Here is an 18,834-nt window from a genome sequence, read left to right as displayed (position 1 = left end):
ATAAGAGTTACTGGTAGCAAGTGTTTCACCAGCGGAGTAATTTATGGAGATGAGCCCCAGGCTTGGAGGAGGTATAACTATCAGGTAGTCTAGTAGACGGTGGTGTAGTGTGGACAAGACCTCTTTTTGGAGGCGCCTCTCATGTAAACTGGGCTTCCCAGTTGGCTCTCGTGGGAAAGAACCTGCCTGCCAATGCAGGAGACACATTCAACGTGGGTTCGATCCCTGGGTCCAGAAGATCCTCTGGAGGAGGTCGTGGCAACCCTCTCCGGTATTCTTGCCTGGAGAATTGCATGGGCAGAGGAGCCTGGTGGACTACAGTCCGTAGGGTCGCAGAGAGTCGGACAGGACTGAAGAGACTCAGCAGCATGAATCATTCTCTTTAGACAGGAGAGCAGAGCTGGTGAAAGGGCTTTTACTCCTCCCTGTTAATAGATGGCAACCCACTCCAGTATTCTTGCCAGGAGAATTCCATGGACCGAGGAGACTGGTGGGCTACAGTCCATGGGGTCACAGAGTTGGACATGACTTAGTGACCAACAACAGCAAGATAATAGATGGTATATTGATCGCTTGTAGAGAAGAGTGATTACATAGGGCATGCGTGTGTGCTCAGTCGTGGCACCATTGACATTTGGGACCAGACAGCCTTTTGTTGTAGGAGGCTGTCCTGTGCATTGAGGGATGTTTAGCAACATCCCTAGCCACCATTCATTAGATGCCAGAAGCTACCCCCACTCACCCTTTTGTGACTACCAAAAATGTCCTGACATTACAAATATTCCCTGTTGGGACAGACATTTCCGCTAGTAGAGAACCACTGCTCTCAAGAAACAAGGGCAGGGACACAGTGCGGGCGCGGCTTTCCAGGTCCCCTGCAGCGGTCTTCACACCCGCGGCGGCAGCATCTACAATCGCGGAGCCGCCGATGTGCGCCCAGTGACTCGAACAGCTAGGCCCGCGCGGCGGGGGCGGCTGCAGACGCCTGGCCACCCTGACCCCGATTTTGGATTTACCGCTCGGGGGGTGGGGGGAACCTGGATTTAACTGGCGATTGTTTTGGGGGACGCCGGACGCCATGTTGTGGAAAATAACCGATAATATCAAGTATGAAGAGGACTGCGAGGATCGCCACGACGCAAGCAGCAATGGGAACCCGCGCCTGCCTCACCTCTCCTCCGCCGGGCAGCATCTCTACAGCCCCGCGCCGCCCCTCTCCCATACCAGAGTCGCCGAATACCAGCCGCCCCCCTACTTGCCGCCTCCCTACCAGCAGCTGGCTTACTCTCAGTCGGCCGACCCCTACTCGCACCTTGGAGAGGCGTACGCCGCTGCCATCAATCCCTTGCACCAGCCCGCGCCCACCGGCAGCCAGCAGCAGGCCTGGCCGGGCCGCCAGAGCCAGGAGGGGGCCGGCCTGCCCTCGCACCACGGGCGCCCGGCCGGCCTGTTGCCCCATCTCTCCGGACTGGACGGCAGTGCCGTGAGCGCACGCAGGGAGGCCTACCGACGCTCGGACCTGCTACTGCCCCACTCTCACGCCCTGGACGCCGCGGGCCTGGCCGAACACCTGGGGCTCCACGACATGGCACACCCGATGGAGGAGGTGCAGAATGTGGACGACCAGCACCTACTTCTGCATGATCAGACAGTTATTCGCAAAGGTCCTATTTCCATGACGAAGAACCCCCTGAGTCTCCCTTGTCAGAAGGAGCTGGTGGGGGCTGTGATGAATCCCAGTGAGGTCTTCTGCTCAGTCCCTGGAAGACTGTCCCTCCTCAGCTGTACATCTAAATACAAAGTGACAGTTGCTGAAGTCCAGAGGCGGCTGTCCCCGCCTGAGTGCTTAAATGCCTCATTACTGGGAGGTGTTCTCAGAAGAGCCAAGTCTAAAAATGGTGGCCGGTCCTTGCGGGAGAAGTTGGATAAGATTGGGTTGAATCTTCCAGCCGGGAGACGGAAAGCGGCTCACGTCACCCTCCTGACGTCTCTTGTGGAAGGTGAGGCAGTTCATTTGGCTCGGGACTTTGCCTATGTCTGTGAAGCAGAATTTCCTAGTAAATCTGTGGCTGAGTATTTAACCAGACCTCATCTCGGTGGGCGGAATGAGATAGCAACTAGGAAGAACATGCTGCTGGCCGCACAGCAAGTGTGTAAAGAATTTACAGATCTTCTCAATCAAGACCGAACTCCCAAAGGGAATAACTGACCCACCCCAGTCCTGGAGACCAACATTCAGAACTGCTTGTCTCATTTCAGCCTGATTACCCACAGGTTTGGCAGCCAGGCCATCTGCGCTGCAGTGTCTGCTGTGCAGAACTACATAAAAGAGGCCCTGATAGTCATAGACAAATCCTACATGAATCCCGGAGACCAGAGCCCAGCCGATTCTAGCAAAACCCTGGAGAAGCTGGAGAAGCACAGGAAGTAAAATGAGGGGGTGGTGGACCAAGGGCCGAAGAGTTTGGAAGGAAAAGGACTCCCAGATCATCTCGACCAGGACAGACTGGGCACCCCACTTACCTGGGGGGGCAGCATTGTTACCCACCTTCCCCTGAGAGAGGGCCTCCGTCGATTTCCAGCTCTTCACGTGCCCTCCTGGATTCCTTAGTGTTTAGGGAGTGCTGAAGCGTCTCCTTAACTCTGGACGAGATGTTGGAAGTACTGGTTCTTCACTCATTAAGCTTATATTTTATTTTTTTGGAACCCCAATCTTCCTTACTCTGGAAGTGGTGCTACAAGTTTTCGAACCTTTTAAATAAATCCCCGGGCTAACAAAAACTCACATTCACTCAGCTGTTGAAAGGTCAAATTGATGGGATTCAGATCAACAATAACTTTTAGTGTTGAGGTAAAAGTATTTATGTAGTTTCTTTAGCCTTGTCTTGCATACCGATAGGAGGCAAGGATTCTGTCCACCTAGCAACTGGTTAATAGGTGGCATCTGTAACACTTTAAAACCCCTTGTTCAAAGGGGCCCTTCGGGTTTTACGAAACTTGTAGAAACAAAGCCTGCTGATGACTTTATGTTTTTTCTTTAAAAAAAAAAAAACTTTGAAAGTTAACTCTTCGAGGAGGAGACTTTTTGAAATGACATATTCCTTTAAGGTATGGAAGCTTTATTTTGCATATTTATTTCACATCTTAGTGAAACTTGAAAAGGGTAGGCATGGAGCATTTTTTTTTTTTTTTGCTGTCTGTCATCCCCCAGTCCCAGAGGAGGCTCTGTATTTTGAGAAACTGCGTTGAGTGTACAGATTTTATTTATGCATAATTTAATGGGGTCTGTAAATATGGGTGCACTTCTTATGACTTTTTGAAATGGGATTCGATTTTAATATTAACTTTTAAAGGTGATGGGGTAATCTAAGACACATCTTTAGGTTTTATTCGTATGTACACAGAGTATTAAGAGTTAAGAGGATCTTCAGCTCTGTTCTTGACTCTGGAAGACTCTTATTTAATTGAAACTGTCTGTCCACAAAGCAATAACTTTGTCTTGTTCCTGTTGGGTTGACCCCCCGAAGAGGTACAGTGCGAGGTACAGTGCGTGTGGGTGAAAATGGAGTTTTGGAATTGAACTCCTTGCCTGTAAATGTTCCCTAAATAATTGTTGTGTATATGAAACCTGTATAATAAAAAGTATTCTCGATTAAAAAAAAAAAAAGAAACAAGGGCAACCAACTGTCTCCTCTTCCTCACTCAGCTCTTCCTCAGTTCTTTATAAAGTAGTGTCTTCTACTGAAATCCATGTTGATTTGGAGAAGACTCTTGAGAGTCCCTTGGACTGCAAGGAGATCCAACCAGTCCATCCTAAAGGAGATCATTCCTGGGTGTTCATTGGAGGGACTGATGTTGAAGCTGAAACTCCAATACTTTGGCAACCTGATGCGAAGAGCTGACTCATTGGAAAAGACCCTGATGCTGGGAAAGATTGAGGGCAGGAGGAGAAGGGCATGACAGAGGATGAGATGGTTGGATGCCATCACCGACTCAATGGACATGGGTTTGGGTAGACTTTGGCAGTTGGTGATGGACAGGGAGGCCTGGCGTGCTGCAGTTCATGGGGTCGCAAAGAGTTGGACATGACCGAGCGACTGAACTGAATGGTTTCTAATGAGACCTCAGCCTCTTACTGGGTAGGTTTAAGGAAAAGTAGTATTATTAAAGTATTACTCGCTCAGTCATGTCCGACTCTTTGCGACCACATGGACTGTAGCCTGCCAGTCTCCTTTGTCCATGAGATTTCCCAGCAAGAATACTGGAGTGGGTTGCCATTTCCTTCTCCAGGAGATCTTCCCAACGCAGGGATCAAACCAAGATGCTCTGCACTGCAGGTGGATTTTTTTACTGTCTGAACCACAAGGCTCAGAAGTAAAAGTAGTAGGTTATAGAAATAGAACTTTCACCAACCATCATTCAGTGTAACTATATCAGATGCTTTCAGTCACAAGAAACAAAAGATTGAATTCCAATTGATTTGTATTATAGAGGTGAATTATTCTCAACTGGCTGAGTTTTAGGTATTAATTGATCTGTTAGTTCAAGTTTTTTAAGCTATTTAAAAACAATTTTTTTTTTTAAATTTCTGTTTGTTTGGTCAAGATTCAGCATGTGAGATCTTAGTTCCCTGACTCGGGACCGAACCCAGGCTCCCTGCATAGGAAGTGAAGAGTCTTAACCACTGGACTACTAGAAAGTCCTCCTGAACTATTCTTTTAATTTAATGCTTCTAACAGCATTTTCTCATGTAAACCACCCGCCCCTTCTGACTGATAGATTTCTTATATAACCATCACAGGCTCAGAGTGTCATGGGCGTCTTTTGGCAATCCCCTTGCCACGCTCTTCCCGTTATTCACCTACCAAATCATTTGCACTTTATCTCTCACTGCAGTATTTATCTCCCACTACTTCTTTATCTCCCTGCCTGCCTAAGCTCAGGCTGAGGCAGTGACTTATCAACTGATTCTCTCCCCTCCCACTGTTTTCTTGTCAATTAATCTTTCCAAAGTTCAGGTTGTAGTTTTGCTTCTAACTCTAGTTGTTCCTTTATCTTACTCGTTAATACTCATCCTGGATTGATTAGTAAGGACTTCTCCCTGAGCATGCGGGAGTCTTATGTTCTAGCTTCAGTTCATTGTTCCAAGCTCTTTTCCCAACACCCCTCTAGTCACAGTGAGTTTCAGACAACTAGAGTAGTCAGTGTTCTCCAAACAAGCTACCATTTTTCTGACTCAAACCATTCTTTTGCAAAATGTATTTTTTTTCTTTTCAAAGCCAAAGTCAAATGCCCCCATGTCTACACAGCCTTCATCAATTGCCACAATTAGAATGATTGCTTCCTCTTTTGCTCATCTCTGCTGTCTTCTGCCTGCCACCTTACAGATCTGTATCCTTGCCCGCTTCACCTTTCATATTCAGGGGAGATGCTAATGCTTGAGTGGTCCAAGGCACAATGCATTGATGAACTCAGTGATGTTCTTGCATATAATTGATTCATGCTTTCTGTGCTTGTCATATTGTCATCCACAAGGAGATAGTTTTTGTGATATCTTCCGCTTGGAGATGACCATGTGAAAATTCACCTGTATCGTTCATTGGTGTCGCTCAGTGAAGTGAGCGACTGATTTAAGTGCTAAATCAGGCACTTCATCTAGGTCCTGCCTTTTCCACTAGAGGTACAACCATGAACAGAATTACTGTATCCACCCTTTGTCTCAGTTTCTTCATCTATAAAATGGGGATAATACGTACCTCACAGAATGATGAGAATTAAATGAATGTGTGTGCGTGTAAAGTGCTTAAAACAAAACCTTGTATACATCGATAGTAAGCATTATGTCAGTATTTGTTTATCCATTTGCTTATTTATTCTTTCCAGTTTAAATTTCTTACCATTTTCTCAAAAGTCTTTATGGAAAGAGCAGACAGGCATAGAACTTAAAGAGAAACTCTGAAGAGGAAAACAAGTATGAAAAAATACTAACTTTAGACTGCTTTAAATATACTAGGTGCTGAATTTATAAGATTTCATTATTAAACTTATCTTACACTACTCTAAATACTGGAATTGAAACATCTTATCATTAAAAAAAATAAAAGTAACTCAGCTCAAAACATTTCTTTGGAAATGCAAATCCATGTCACAGATCATTATAACTCAGTGTAGCTATTTAGTAGATAGAAAAGCAGTCAGAATCTCTTGAACAGTGCACATATTTACTTAACTTGCCTTAGCAAAAATCAAGATTTATTGCCTTTCAAGATAAATTTTGACTAAATATTGACTCTTGGTTCTCAATCATTGTTTACCCGAAAGACCAATAAATCTTGACACTTCTCAACTTGAGTTGGAGTCTACTTGGTATTTATTAATTTATTTCATACGATTTATAATCTTAATAACAACATGCCATGAGATTAAACAAATAAACATAGAGTTTACCAAGAGAAGAAAGTCTTTAGTTTCTATTTTCTTTTTTTTTTTTTCCTGCAAAAGCTTTCTTCTTTCCATTTGGTCCACAGCTCAAGAGAGATCTCCAGGGTGGCTAAAAAAAAAATCTGCCTAGTGACTGCAGGGGCCAGAAGCCCTGACACCAGAGGCATGCAGGTGGGTCCCACAGGACTCTGAGGCTCCTAGTCCTGCCAGAGGGTGAGCCTCCTAAGAGACACTCACCCAGCCCCACCTGCAGGGGCTAGTCACGTGCAGCACATCTCCTTGATGAGTTTCACCCCTTCATCCAGGGAGTGACTCTCCATGACATCACAGAGGCAGAGGTCTATGCGGACAGAACCCAGGGCCCGCAGATGCCACCGGGCCCAGTTCAGGGTCTTCTCCAGGGTTTCATACCACTGATCTTGGGAGGGCCTCTGCATGTCCTGGAAGAGGGTGCAGCCACCGAGCTAGTTTTACATCTTCAAGAGACAGTCGTCGCCCTTGTGCTTCTCCCAAGCCACCTGGCAGAAGAAGTGACTCGCGCACCCCAGAGCCACAGTGACGCAGTGCAGACGCCCATGGAGCCGTGGGTGCAGGAGGCCGACCAGGTAGTTGACAGTGGACTCTACCTCGCTGGAATAATTCTGATGAATCTGGTTGGCAGTGAGGCGCTAACCACAAAAACCAGCGTTGGCCAGTCCTGGAGGCAGAGGATGGTGAGGGTCCCAGCAGTCACAACTAGAAAGGAGGTTGGAAGGTGGTCAGAGGTAGGAAGAAGGGGCATCCCAGCATCTGTTCCATCCAGACATTGTCAAAACAAGAGACAGATCCATGAGACCACCAGGTGTGCTGCCTATATTTTCAATCCGCAGTAATTACCTGACATGATTTTTCGCTTCATTTCTTACTTAAATATAGTACTTCTAGCTCTGTTAATAAAACATGCAAATCGAAACTGACTTAGCAATTTAAATATTTCATTGTGGAAAAAAAAACACTCAGCTAACAGCTTGGCGAATGCTTTTATTTTATTTTTTTTAATAATTTTATATGTTTATGTTAGTGGCTGTACTGGATCTTTGTTGCTGTGTGGGTTTTTCTCTAGTTGCGGTGAGTGGGGCCACTCTTCGTTGCTGTGTGTGGGCTTCTCATTGCAGTGGCCTCTCTTGTTGAGGAGCATGGCTCTTGGGCCCACAGGCTTCAGTAGTTGTGGCATGTGGGTTTTGCTCACGGGCTTAGTTACTCTGCAGCATGTGGGATCCTCTCAGACCAGGGACTGAACCCTTGTCTCCTGCATTGGCAGGCTGATTCTTTATCACTGAGCCACCAGGGAAGCCCTAGAATACTTAAAAATTTTAAACCAATTAGTATTCAGATTAGATTTTTTAAAGATCTCTCTTTGGTTGCCACTGTCCTCCAAATATAGTCAAGTAACATATGATTGAACTTGTAGATGACCTCTGTCTTGAACAGTTGATGGCTCTGGGTCTTGGTCTCCTCTGTCTGGCTCTCAATATAATGTGCACTGAACACCCACTGTGTCCAGGTGCAGTGCTCATGCCTTACAGGCATAACATTTGCCATCTTGCTGTGTTGAAAGGAAAATTCCTTAGTTAGGTACATGCATTTTGTATGAGAGGAGTTATTTACTTCTGTTGTGTACTTAAGGATATAGCTGTCCTAGCAACAGTTACAGTCCACGCTACAAGTGCCAGCTTAAATTATCCTAAATATGTGTCAGCCACAGTAGGAACATTTCCCTCCGAGTGTTACTTAGACGTTTTAACATGTGTTAGCCCTCTAACTCTGTAGCCCAACTTTTTGAGTCAGATTTTTGGCCAACAATGAGTGACAGTTTCTCTTTACAATCTCTCAGTGCCATGCAAGTCATTTATAGACAAACATAAAATGAAGCCCACTGGACGAAAATTCTTTTCTCATGAACAGAAATGATTTTCAGAATAGTGTTGGAAGAAAGCAGCCAGTACATTTCAGGACTACATTTGAGTGTGTGTATTCCCTCCCAACCGTGACATTTTCATCTCCCGGGGAATTCCCTACCAGAGGACTTAAAACCTTATGGAGAATACAATTTGGAAGTATCACCATTCAGGGGATTCCCAGATGGCACTAATGGTAAAGAACCCTCCTGCCAATGCAGGAGACACAAGAGACATGCGTTCAGTTCCTGGGTCAGGAAGATCCCATGGAGAAGGAAATGGCAACCCACTCCAGTATTCTTGCAGGAATAATCCCGTGGGCAGAGGAACCTGACTGGCTACAGTCCACGGGGTCACAAAGAGTCAAGCATGACTGAGCACAGCATACTATCCAAAGTGAGACCATATAAGACAGCGACTACCAGCAGCATCTCATATTATTCACATGCGAAATTAGAGGAGGGACACAATTGAGTTTTCTTTTTTTTTTAATTTTTCTTTATTTCCCCTTTTGCTCCTTTAGTTTCATTTGAGATGCTTATAGGTACTATTTTCGTTATAACAGACAAAATGCACACTCAGAGCCATTTGTTTCATGTGCCGATTCTCCAATCCAAGTATTTCTTGTCTTAATTGATTTTATGACTAAGTAGATGTCTCCTACTTTATGGGTCACCACCTGGTCCCAAAGATATAGAGTAACCTAGGTGCTTGAGATAGGATGAAGTTTTGCATCACTTATTTCTAAGGAGGTATTTCTCAGTGTCCTTTACCTTTGTCCTCTTCTGTTGCAGTTATGTAGAATTCTGCAGCCTTGGTTCCACCTGTGTTAACTTGTGAACACACATGTGACCAGTCTCACCTGGCAGCTGCATCCCCTTTGATAGTGGAGGATGCAAGTCTGGAGGCCAGGGTGCTTTGCTCCAAGTTCCCTTTTTTTGTTGTTTAGTTGCTAAGTCATGTCTGACTCTTTGCGACCCCATGTACTACAGCACTGTCCCTCAGTATCTCCCAGAGTTTGCTCAAACTTATGTCCATTGGGTCAGTGATGCCATCCAACCATCTCATCCTCTGTCACCCCTTCTCTTGCCCTCAAGTTCCCTTAGTGTACACCAAAGCTACCTTGCAAAAATCACTTCTTCCCTGTGTCCAGCAAGCCTTTGTTTAAACACTGTGCCCAGCTTTATGCTAATGCTAGGCTCGTGAAACAGAATTTTCTACTGTATACCAAGTGTGATATATTATTTTTAAAAAGTGATTATTTGATGTTTTCTTAATGAGCCAATGGTTATAGACTGTAAGCTAGGAAAGCTAAGTTCTTTATGCCTTTTCCCCCTAATTCTTATAAAACTATAAGTCATTGAAATCCCCATTTCTGTTTTCTGACCATGCCTGGAGGCATGTGGAACCTTAGTTCCCCAGCCAGAGATCAAACCCCTGCCCCCTGCAGTAGAAGCTTAACCACTGGCTCACCAGGGAAGTCCTATTGTTTTCCTTAATTTTAGAAAATCTGATTCTTAGGACATTTGATTAGGCTCCAGGCATTCAATCCATGTTTGCCCAGCACTTCCCAAGGCTCACTGTCTCCCCCAGAGAACACCTGGGGGGAGGGAGGAGGCAGGAACTGGGCTGCTTCAGCTCTTAGGGCATCAGTCCTTACTCGTTGCGCCCGGTAAAAGAGGGAACGAAACTTGCCAGTTTTGTTTTTTCTATTTTAACAGAGCAAATGAAAGTCCGTCCGTGCACCCTCTTTCTCTTCTCTCTTTTATAAAGGCACCTTGTCTTCTGTTTGTTCCTGTTCTCTTCTGAGGGCATTTCTTCCTTCCCAATACAAAGTCCTGGATTTCCCCTACCAAATGAGCTGGAGAGGGTAGCGAGGCTGGCTCCACTTAGAATGCCTTGGGTGAGTTCTCTCACTAGTGAATCACCTGGGTCCAGGCACAGACCTCATTACTTTTCTCTTGTGCCCAGGAATTTTCCACCTGCCGGCCGGGGCAAAGAGGGCTGTCGCCGGGAGCCAGGAAGTAGAGGGAGATGGTTGGTTGGCGTCTCAAGATCTCAGCCTCAGTAACACCTCATTGCAGCCAAATGAACTAACTAGGTACCCTCGTTAGAAGAAAGACTGTGCCCTCGTGGAGAATTATGCCAACATTTCTGCTTCAGCCCCCAGCAACAGACATTTTTGGGTGTCTGTAGTGAAAGGCCCCTTGGGAAATGGACTGTACAAGCTGCAAATAGGATTTTGGTTAAATAGTGACATTTGTTTCCCAAAGTGTATCAGAAGGAAGCTAAGCTCTTCAGAACATGTGTTCATTAAAGATTGAAGTGGGGTGGGAAGCAATAAAAAAAAAGAAAGGGGCAGTAGGTTCTCTTGTGAGATAGTTTTTTGTTCCTATGAATTGAATACACTCTCTGAAAAGTTTCAAAAAGAGACGGGGAAGAATGTATTTACTTTGATCCTACATGTGGAGTGTTCTCTACTACAAATGCCTTTTAATTTAGAAACATTGTTGAAAAGTCTGTTTGAAAGTACATGAAAATGTAATATGTAAATAAGTTCTAATTAGTTATTTCGGTTAATTATTTTTTTGTCTCTGCTTTGCAGCTCTATTTTTCCTCCTCAGAAGGTTCCTTGTCAGAGTCCAGCTTTGGCCTCCTCCAAAAAATGTGTTTTTCTAGTGGTCATTATTAAGATAATACATTCCCGCCCCGCCTCTGGTTGAAAACCTCATAGTGATAGAGTAAAATCCCAGGGTGTTATGGGGAATTGTTTCAGTTTCAGTCCACAATTTGCTAGGAGGATATTAAAGCAGGAAATCTTGCAGTTAATTGAAAGAACGGGTATATCCTTCTTCAAATAAATGGTATCTGTTATTTTTTAGAAAATGAATCTACACCAGGCCACTTACTGGACTCTAATCTTTCCTGACTATCCTGTGTTCTTTCAATGACAGATTACATTGGATTTGGAGATTAAAAGTTTTAATTCTTTCTAAGTCAAATAAGATGTTTCTCAGTGAATGTGCTGGAAAAAAACACTGGTAAAATGAACTGTTGTTACTACATAGTAAATTTTTGAAAATTGACTAAGAATTTGAAATGTTGAGTTTAGAAGCCTAGAAAGTAAACTATGTGACAAATTATGAGCTTTTCACTTCGCAATCTACCCTCCCTCTGCCGTTCACTTAATTAGAATCAGAACTTTTGAGCATGGAGGGACTTTTGCAGTCACCTAGAAATCAGGGAACTCTCCCCAGCTTTTACCCACCACAGTCCCTGGTGGTGGTTGGTTGGGTAGAAATGCAAATTCCTGGGCCCTACCCCAGATGTACAGGGTCAGAATCTCTGGGGCCAGGTTGGGGCTGAGAGGGACTACATTTTTCACAAACATCTCTAGAAAATTCTGATGCTCACTGAATTTGGCAGACCACTGGTTTAGGCTGACTCCTTTATTTTGTGGTAAGGAAAGGCTGCCTGGGGAGTTTTATAGGTCAGGCTCATCATGTTCCCGTAGGAAAGAGCAAGCGTCCTGCCTCTGTGTTAGTTGCTTCTGTCATGTCTGACTCTTTGCAACACTATGGACTGTAGCCCGCCAGCCTCCTCTGTCTATGGGATTTCCCAGGCAAGAATACTGGAGTGGGTTGCCAGTGAGTAGCTATTCCCTGTTCCAGGGGGGTCTTCGCAGCTCAAGGAGCGAACCTGGGTCTCCTGCATTACTGGCAGATTCTTGACCATCTGAGCCACCAGGGTTCCTGACTCTAGAATTATGCTTGCCCGTACACGTGACTCTAGAATTATGCTTGCCCGTACACGTGTATCCAGAAGACTCCTGTGCACAGGGAGAAGTCAAAACTTAGGTCATTAGAAGCTGTCAACTTTTAAAACAAAAAAGTTGAGTTTAGTGCCCAAAATTGAGTTTATTTGGGAATAGCAGAGGAATTGCTTTGGAACATGCAAACTATGGTGAACCATAAGCAAGTTTGGAGAACAGTGCAGAGGAGCAATTCTATTAGGAAAGGGGAAACTGGGAGGGGCTGCGTTGAAGGAAAGTTCATTGGAGGACGGTGGGTATGTGATTGTGGTGGCTTCTCATTGGCTGGATTATTGACAGACAAGGAGAAAATCTTCCTTCTTCGTGCTTGGCTATATAAAGTAAGCTGCCACAAATGACATATGCTTGAGACTTCCTCTTTCAGGGCTTTTCTGCTTTCTACCTCATTTTGAATGAGGTATTCTGTTATATTCATTTTTGTAGGGTGATTTCAGCATCAAAAGGAGGAGAGCATGGTTCTAAATAAGTTATAAAAGTAAAGACACCCAAGAACTAGAGGGAGGAGTTTATGTGCTGCTGCTTGTATCTCAGCTAAAACAAGTATGAACCCTGGCCATGTTCTTTCTCTTTTATGAGCCTGGACACCTGTGCAAAGTGCTGAGGCTATTTAGCTTATTGAGTTGAACCCTCAGCCTGTTAAGCTTTGAACCTGTGTGCCTGGTTGATATAAACATTTGTAGGCTATATGCTTTCTTAAAAAGCACGCTTGTGTATTTTAATATTGCCTATGTATTAGGTTGTATCTAGGAGATAATAATAAAGTCATTAAAAGTTATAGAATAATAAGCCCGGTAGGATCTACTAAAGCATTCAGCAAATGCTTACTGATGTTTATTGTATCCCAAATTCAAACAAGCAAAAGCGAAAAAGCTAAAATAACTTACATTTATTTTTTGCAATGTTTTATGGTGAACGTTTCAGCTATAATGGTGCTCCCAGATTTCTACAAGATCATGTTCACTTTCTAAATCATTAGGGAAGATTGAATTCTGTTCAGTGTCATTTCGGTGTTAAGTCGGCTTGAATGTCTCCAGTGTCTAGAATGTGTCAAGTTCTGCTCAACTGTGTTTCACAGTCCACATGTGGCCATGTGTAATGTGTAATTCTTGGAGTGGGCAACATATCTGCATAAGGGTATTCACCAAAGTAGGCTGTTTTCAAGAGGCAGGTGAGCAGGTTAGGAGGATCAATTCCAGAATAGTTCTGGGACGTTAAAATCTCTTTATATGCATGAGGCTGTTTATGTGCCAAATAATATTCAGTTGATCGTCTCCTCAACATAAACATTTATGGCTGGTCTGTCGTGTGTAAAGCTCTGTGTTAAGTGCTGAGGATAAAAAATAGATCTGAGCAGTTTATAGTGTGGTTGGGGCTATACAAGCACATCAAAAAGCACAGTAGTTTAAGGAGGCATGCACTGTATGCCACATGAGCACCATGCTCAGTGGGTGCAGCAGATGGCATTCAGTGTTCAGAGCCTGGTGACGGCACCTCCCACTCGCAACAGAAGCAGCAGGTGTGTTTAGCTTTTCCTTATCAATTTCACGCATATCTCAGTCCTCAGCCAATCTGAAAAATAGGAGCTTGTTATGATCTTAGTTGCTCCTCAACCGTAAAGAAGTAGTTATTCTAAGAAGACAGTATTAAACTCTGGAAGCACAATTCCAATACATTTACTCCCCATCTTTCAATATCTCTTGTATTCCAAAACAGTGGGATCTAGTTCTCTTTCTGGAGGGTACTTTGTGGACCTGCTTGATGTCATTTTATTTGTGATGAACATGAAAACTCTAGGAATTTTCTGATACTTTCATTCATGAATTTATGTAAGTATCCTCTTAGGTTGTCAAACATGTTTGAGCTCCTTCTAGTGGAAATGGGGGGCAACTCTGATTATGTTATTATTACTATTATTATTGAATAATCTATGCTTTCTTGGTGGTTCAGGTGAAGAATCTACTTGCAATGTGGGAGACCCAGGTTCTATGACAGGGTCAGGGAGATCCCCTGGAGAAGGGAATGGCTACCCACTCCAGTACTCTTGCCTGGAGAATTCCATGGACAGAGGGCTACATAGCCTGGTGGGCTGCAGTCCATGGCATTGCAAAGAGTTGGGCATGACTGAGCGACTAACAGTTTCATTTTGTACCCATTTTATGAAATAAGCTTAATATGAGATTTCTTTGATCAATATAGTTCTTGGCATCCAACCATGAAATGGGCCATGAGGAAGGGTTTCTAAAGTGAAATCCGTAAATAAGACATGTCAGAAAAGTGATGCTGTTTATATAATCCTGATGACCTGTTCTGGATGTTGTCTTTTAGGTTGGTTGTAACAGAATTTCTATTATCAACAGAATGTAGTTCCTCTTAGCTAAAGGTAAATAATGGCTTCTTTTTTTGTCAAGGCCATGATTATTACCAGCTTCCCTGTCAATACCAGGACGGTACTCAACAGAATCATGAAAAAGGCCTTGGCAATCATTTGCAGGCAGTCAGTGGTCTTCAGTGATGGGCAGGATCTGGCAAAGTAGAGACTGGAGAAAAGGATATCATGAAAGAAGTAAATCATGCCAAGATGTGGAGGGTGAAGTGAGCACCCTGTGTATATTTGGGGAACAATGAGGAGAGACTTCTCTGACTTCAGCCAAGAGGTTCTGTTCCCATTGGAGACTCATAGGAGTAGGTAGTTGGAAAGGAGAGGTAGGGGCCAATCAAAAGGACACATTCCTTTCACTGATTTTGCCAGCAAAGGAAGGCTACATGTCAGGTTTTAGGATCATCTTAGAATCAGACAAGTTTAGAACCCAACCCAGTCTCCATCTCTGACTGGCTATGCTGGGCTTAGTCGCTCAGTCATGTCCAACCCTTTGCGACCCCGTGAACTGTAGCTTGCCAGGCTCCTCTGTCCATGGGATTTTCCAGGCAAGAACACTGGAGTGGGTTGCCATTCCCTTCTTCAGGGGATCCTCTCAACCCAGGGATTGAACTCAGGTCTCCCACATGGCAGGCAGATTCTTTACCATCTGAGTCACCAGAGAAACCCTGACTGGCTGGGTGACCTCAAGACAAAATACTTAAACCTTAGTTTATTCATCTGTAAAAAAGAGCTGATAATATCTTCCTCATAGAGTTGTTGCATGGGTTAAATAAAATCCTATATGAGAAGCCCTCAGCCAAGTGCCTGGTGGAAGTAGGATTTCTGAGGAGGAAGAGAGGAGATGAAGGGGCGTTGGTTGTAGAGAGACGGTCTCTGGCTGCTGTGCACAGAGTGGAATCAGAAGAAATCAGAAATGTACCAGTGTCAGCAGTCCCCCAGGAGGCGAAAGGGGGGAAGCTGCCCGGCTAGGAAGGAGGCGTGCATGCTCAGTCAGTCGTGTCCGACTTTTTGCCACCCCTGGACTGCAGCCCACCAGGTTCCTCTGTCCATGGGATTTCCCAGGCAAGAATGCTGGAGTGGGTGGCCGTTTCCTTCAGGGAATCTTCCTGACCCAGGGATCAAACCCACATCTCCTGCATTGCAGGCAGAAGAAGGGGACGTGTCTGTATATGTATTCTCTGCAGTTTCTTTCCTGCTGTTGACTTTCGTTTCACTTGAGGATTGTGTAACTTCATTCTACAGTGTTAGAGAAGCACCACAATCACAGACTTTTCTTCTGCCCTGAACAGGATGCCAGAGACCCATAGGCCTTTCCAACGGGAGAGCCAAGGTGTGCAATTACAGCGGGTGGTATTACTGCGGCAGCTGCCACGCGGACGACAGCTTCCTGATCCCGGCCCGCATAGTCCACAACTGGGACACTTCAAAATACAAGGTGGGTGCTGAACCTGGGTTCACTGCATAATAGTGATTTTGCTTTTTTACTTGTTGTCGCGTGGATTCTAAAGAGAATGAGACTTTGAAGCAGACCTGATAAAGGTCATCTCATAAAAGCTACAACTTTATGCTGTTTTCCCACTTGGTACTGTTTCTATTGAATTATTTGGGGCTTCCCTTGTATTTCCCTTGAATCTACCTGCAATGCAGGAGACCCAGGTTTGATTCCTGGGTCAGGAAGATCCTCTGGAGAAGGAAATGGCAAGCCACTCCAGTATTCTTGCTTGAGAAATCCCATGGACAAAGGAGCCTGGTGGGCTACAGTCCATGGGGTCGCAAAGAGTCAGACATAACTGAGCGACTAAACCACCATTGCATTATTTCCCTCCCTTCTAGGCTGGGAATCGTAGGCTGATAATTTCTACATTTAACTCCAGCTCCAGTTTTGCTAGTAAAAGTGAGACCTGTGGATTTAATTGGCTGGTGGCATTTATTTCAACTGTAGTTTTCAACCTAGTCATCCTTTAGACCTGTTAACTGGTTAGCTCCGTTACACAGCATGTCTACCCTTGTGTAAACCAAATTGCATAAATCAAATTTGGCAAGTCAAGAAATCTAACCCCCACTGGAGTCATACTCTAGGCTTAGGATACTTGTTTATTTTTTGTGTGGTCCTGGGTCCTGGGACCCAATAGAAAATTCTGTTACCTGATCTGACTAGAAGCTTTCCTCATTCTTCTGCCAGAATATTGTCACATCTGCCTTGAACAAACCTTCCATGCAAGGTGCTACATACAAAAACAGGCTGTATGATGGGTTTTATACCTCCTTGCTAACAGATGTCTGAGGCTTGTAACGGTATCTCCCGGGAGCAACATGGGCGGGAATGGAATGTGTAGCCACTACCTACCTATCATCTTTGAAGTCTAAAGTGAAACTGACCACTGTCACTGGCCAGTCGGCTTGGACCCTTTCCTGCATCCTGTTGCGTTCAGTAATCATCCACATGTCTTTAATCTGCCTCCTCCCTGAGGAGTCCTTCTCAGCATATACCTCCTACTTCAAGGAGAAACTGAAGCTAGGAGATTTGAATACAAATACCTGCAAGTCTGCCTACACCTGTATCTGTCCTTACTGCCTCCCCTCCTGAGCTGGGAAGAAGAGCCCTTTCCCTCATTTAGAGATCGTCCTTCCACATGTGCTCCAGATACTTTTACCCATCTCAGGAATCCCTGCTCTTTGTTCCAGAGCCGATAGAAGGATGTCCTCCTTGATGAAACCTCTGATGCTTCCTGCTTTCTCCATTTGTACTTTGTAAGTTCCCCCCATGGGCTTCCCTGGTGGCTCAGTGGTAAAGAATCCACCTGCAATGCAGGAGATGCAGGTTTGATCCCTGGGTTGGGAAGATCCTCTGGAGGAAGAAATGGCAACCCACTCTAGTATTCTATCCTGGAGAATTCCATGGACAGAGGAGCCTGGTGGGCTACAGTCCATGTTGTTGCAAAGAGTTGGACACAACTTAGCAACTAAATAAGAATTTCTCCCTATGCCACCACCATGCATGTGTGGATCTCTGGAATTGCACTTATTTAGGGGTTAATAGCAGGAACTTTTGTTCAACAGGCCTTTATCAAAATCCTCTCTCTACCTCTAATTAGGTGCTTGACGGGTTGAGGCAAATAACTTGAACTTTCCTGAACTTCCATTTCCTAATCTGTAGAATGAACTCAGACTTCCTGGCTTCAAGTCTTAGCTTTGTCACTTAGTAGCTATCTAATTGGATTTCCCTGGTGGCTCAGATGGTAAAGAATTAGCCTGCAATGCGAGAGACCTGGATTTGATCCATCCCTGGGTCAAGAAAATCCCGTGGAGGTGGGCATGTCAACCCACTCCAGTATTCTTGTCTGGAGAATCCCCATGGATAGAGGAGCCTGGTGGGCTACAGTCCATGGGTAGCAATGAGTTGGACACCACTGAGTGATTAAGCACATACACACAATAGTAGGAATAGCCCCTACTTCTTAAGGTTGCTATTTGCTTAAATGAATAATTCACAGAAAACATCTAGTGCAGTGTCTAGAATGTAAAAAAGTGCTCAATTAATGCCAGCTTTTACAATGATTGAATACAAGATAACTCTAAATCTCTTTACCTGACATAAAGACATTTATGATCTGTAGTCCCAGCCTTTCTAGCCAGTCCATCCACTGCCTCCCACCCCTGAGTCTCTTAAGGAAGAGCACACTCCCCATCACCCAGCCCTGCCAGGCTGTTTCACACCTCTTGTCTCCCTCTTGCCCTCATTCAAATCCTAAACCCAGCTTAAACCTTCTTTCCTCTCCTGATTCTTTCCTTCCCCTCTGTCACACAGAGTTGTCATTCTCTCCTCTGCATCTTGTACTTGACACTCTGAATATAGGCTATAAATATATTGGCCATGTGTGTAATAGATAAACATTTATTTCTAGGGCAAGAACACTCGTTGAGTTTTTTGTTTGAACAGTTTAATCTCCTTGGAGCAGGGCTTTGACAGCTGAGATGTGTGTAGAGAGTGAGTGAGTGAGGCAGCCCCAGCTCCATGATCATTGAGGGCTTAGGCTGGTGGCACCTGCCCTCAGAATATGTGCCTATCAATGGAGCTAAAGCAGAAAAGGTGGCGCTGAATGAGGAAAGTAAAAAACTCAGGCGTGGTTTAAGAAGCCATGCAGTGGAGAAGGTCCAGGTCTGTTTGCAGTGATGGCTGAAGGGCCCTGAAACCATCGATCCAGCCATTGCTCAGGCTTATTATAATCTTATTATAAAGCAGA

The 18,834-nt window shown here is 44.6% G+C and overlaps 1 protein-coding gene and 1 pseudogene across 1 annotated transcript in view; both read left to right on the top strand.

The window, feature by feature from the left end:
- PLEKHM3 (pleckstrin homology domain containing M3) overlaps positions 1 to 18,834 on the top strand; it is a 207,057-nt gene that overhangs the window by 65,387 nt on the left and 122,836 nt on the right. The window contains exon 4 of the mRNA XM_020893655.2: positions 15,880 to 16,025. Within this exon, the coding sequence (XP_020749314.2) occupies positions 15,880 to 16,025 (146 nt within the window). The remainder of the gene's footprint in view (positions 1 to 15,879; positions 16,026 to 18,834) is intronic.
- On the top strand, positions 1,023 to 3,674 carry LOC139032137 (transcription factor AP-2 gamma pseudogene; annotated as a pseudogene).

Source organism: Odocoileus virginianus, chromosome 30 (assembly GCF_023699985.2).
Source record: "Odocoileus virginianus isolate 20LAN1187 ecotype Illinois chromosome 30, Ovbor_1.2, whole genome shotgun sequence".
NCBI lineage: Eukaryota > Metazoa > Chordata > Mammalia > Artiodactyla > Cervidae > Odocoileus > Odocoileus virginianus.
The sequence above is the reverse complement of the archived record's forward strand: the minus strand, read 5'-3'. Positions and strand labels throughout refer to the sequence as shown.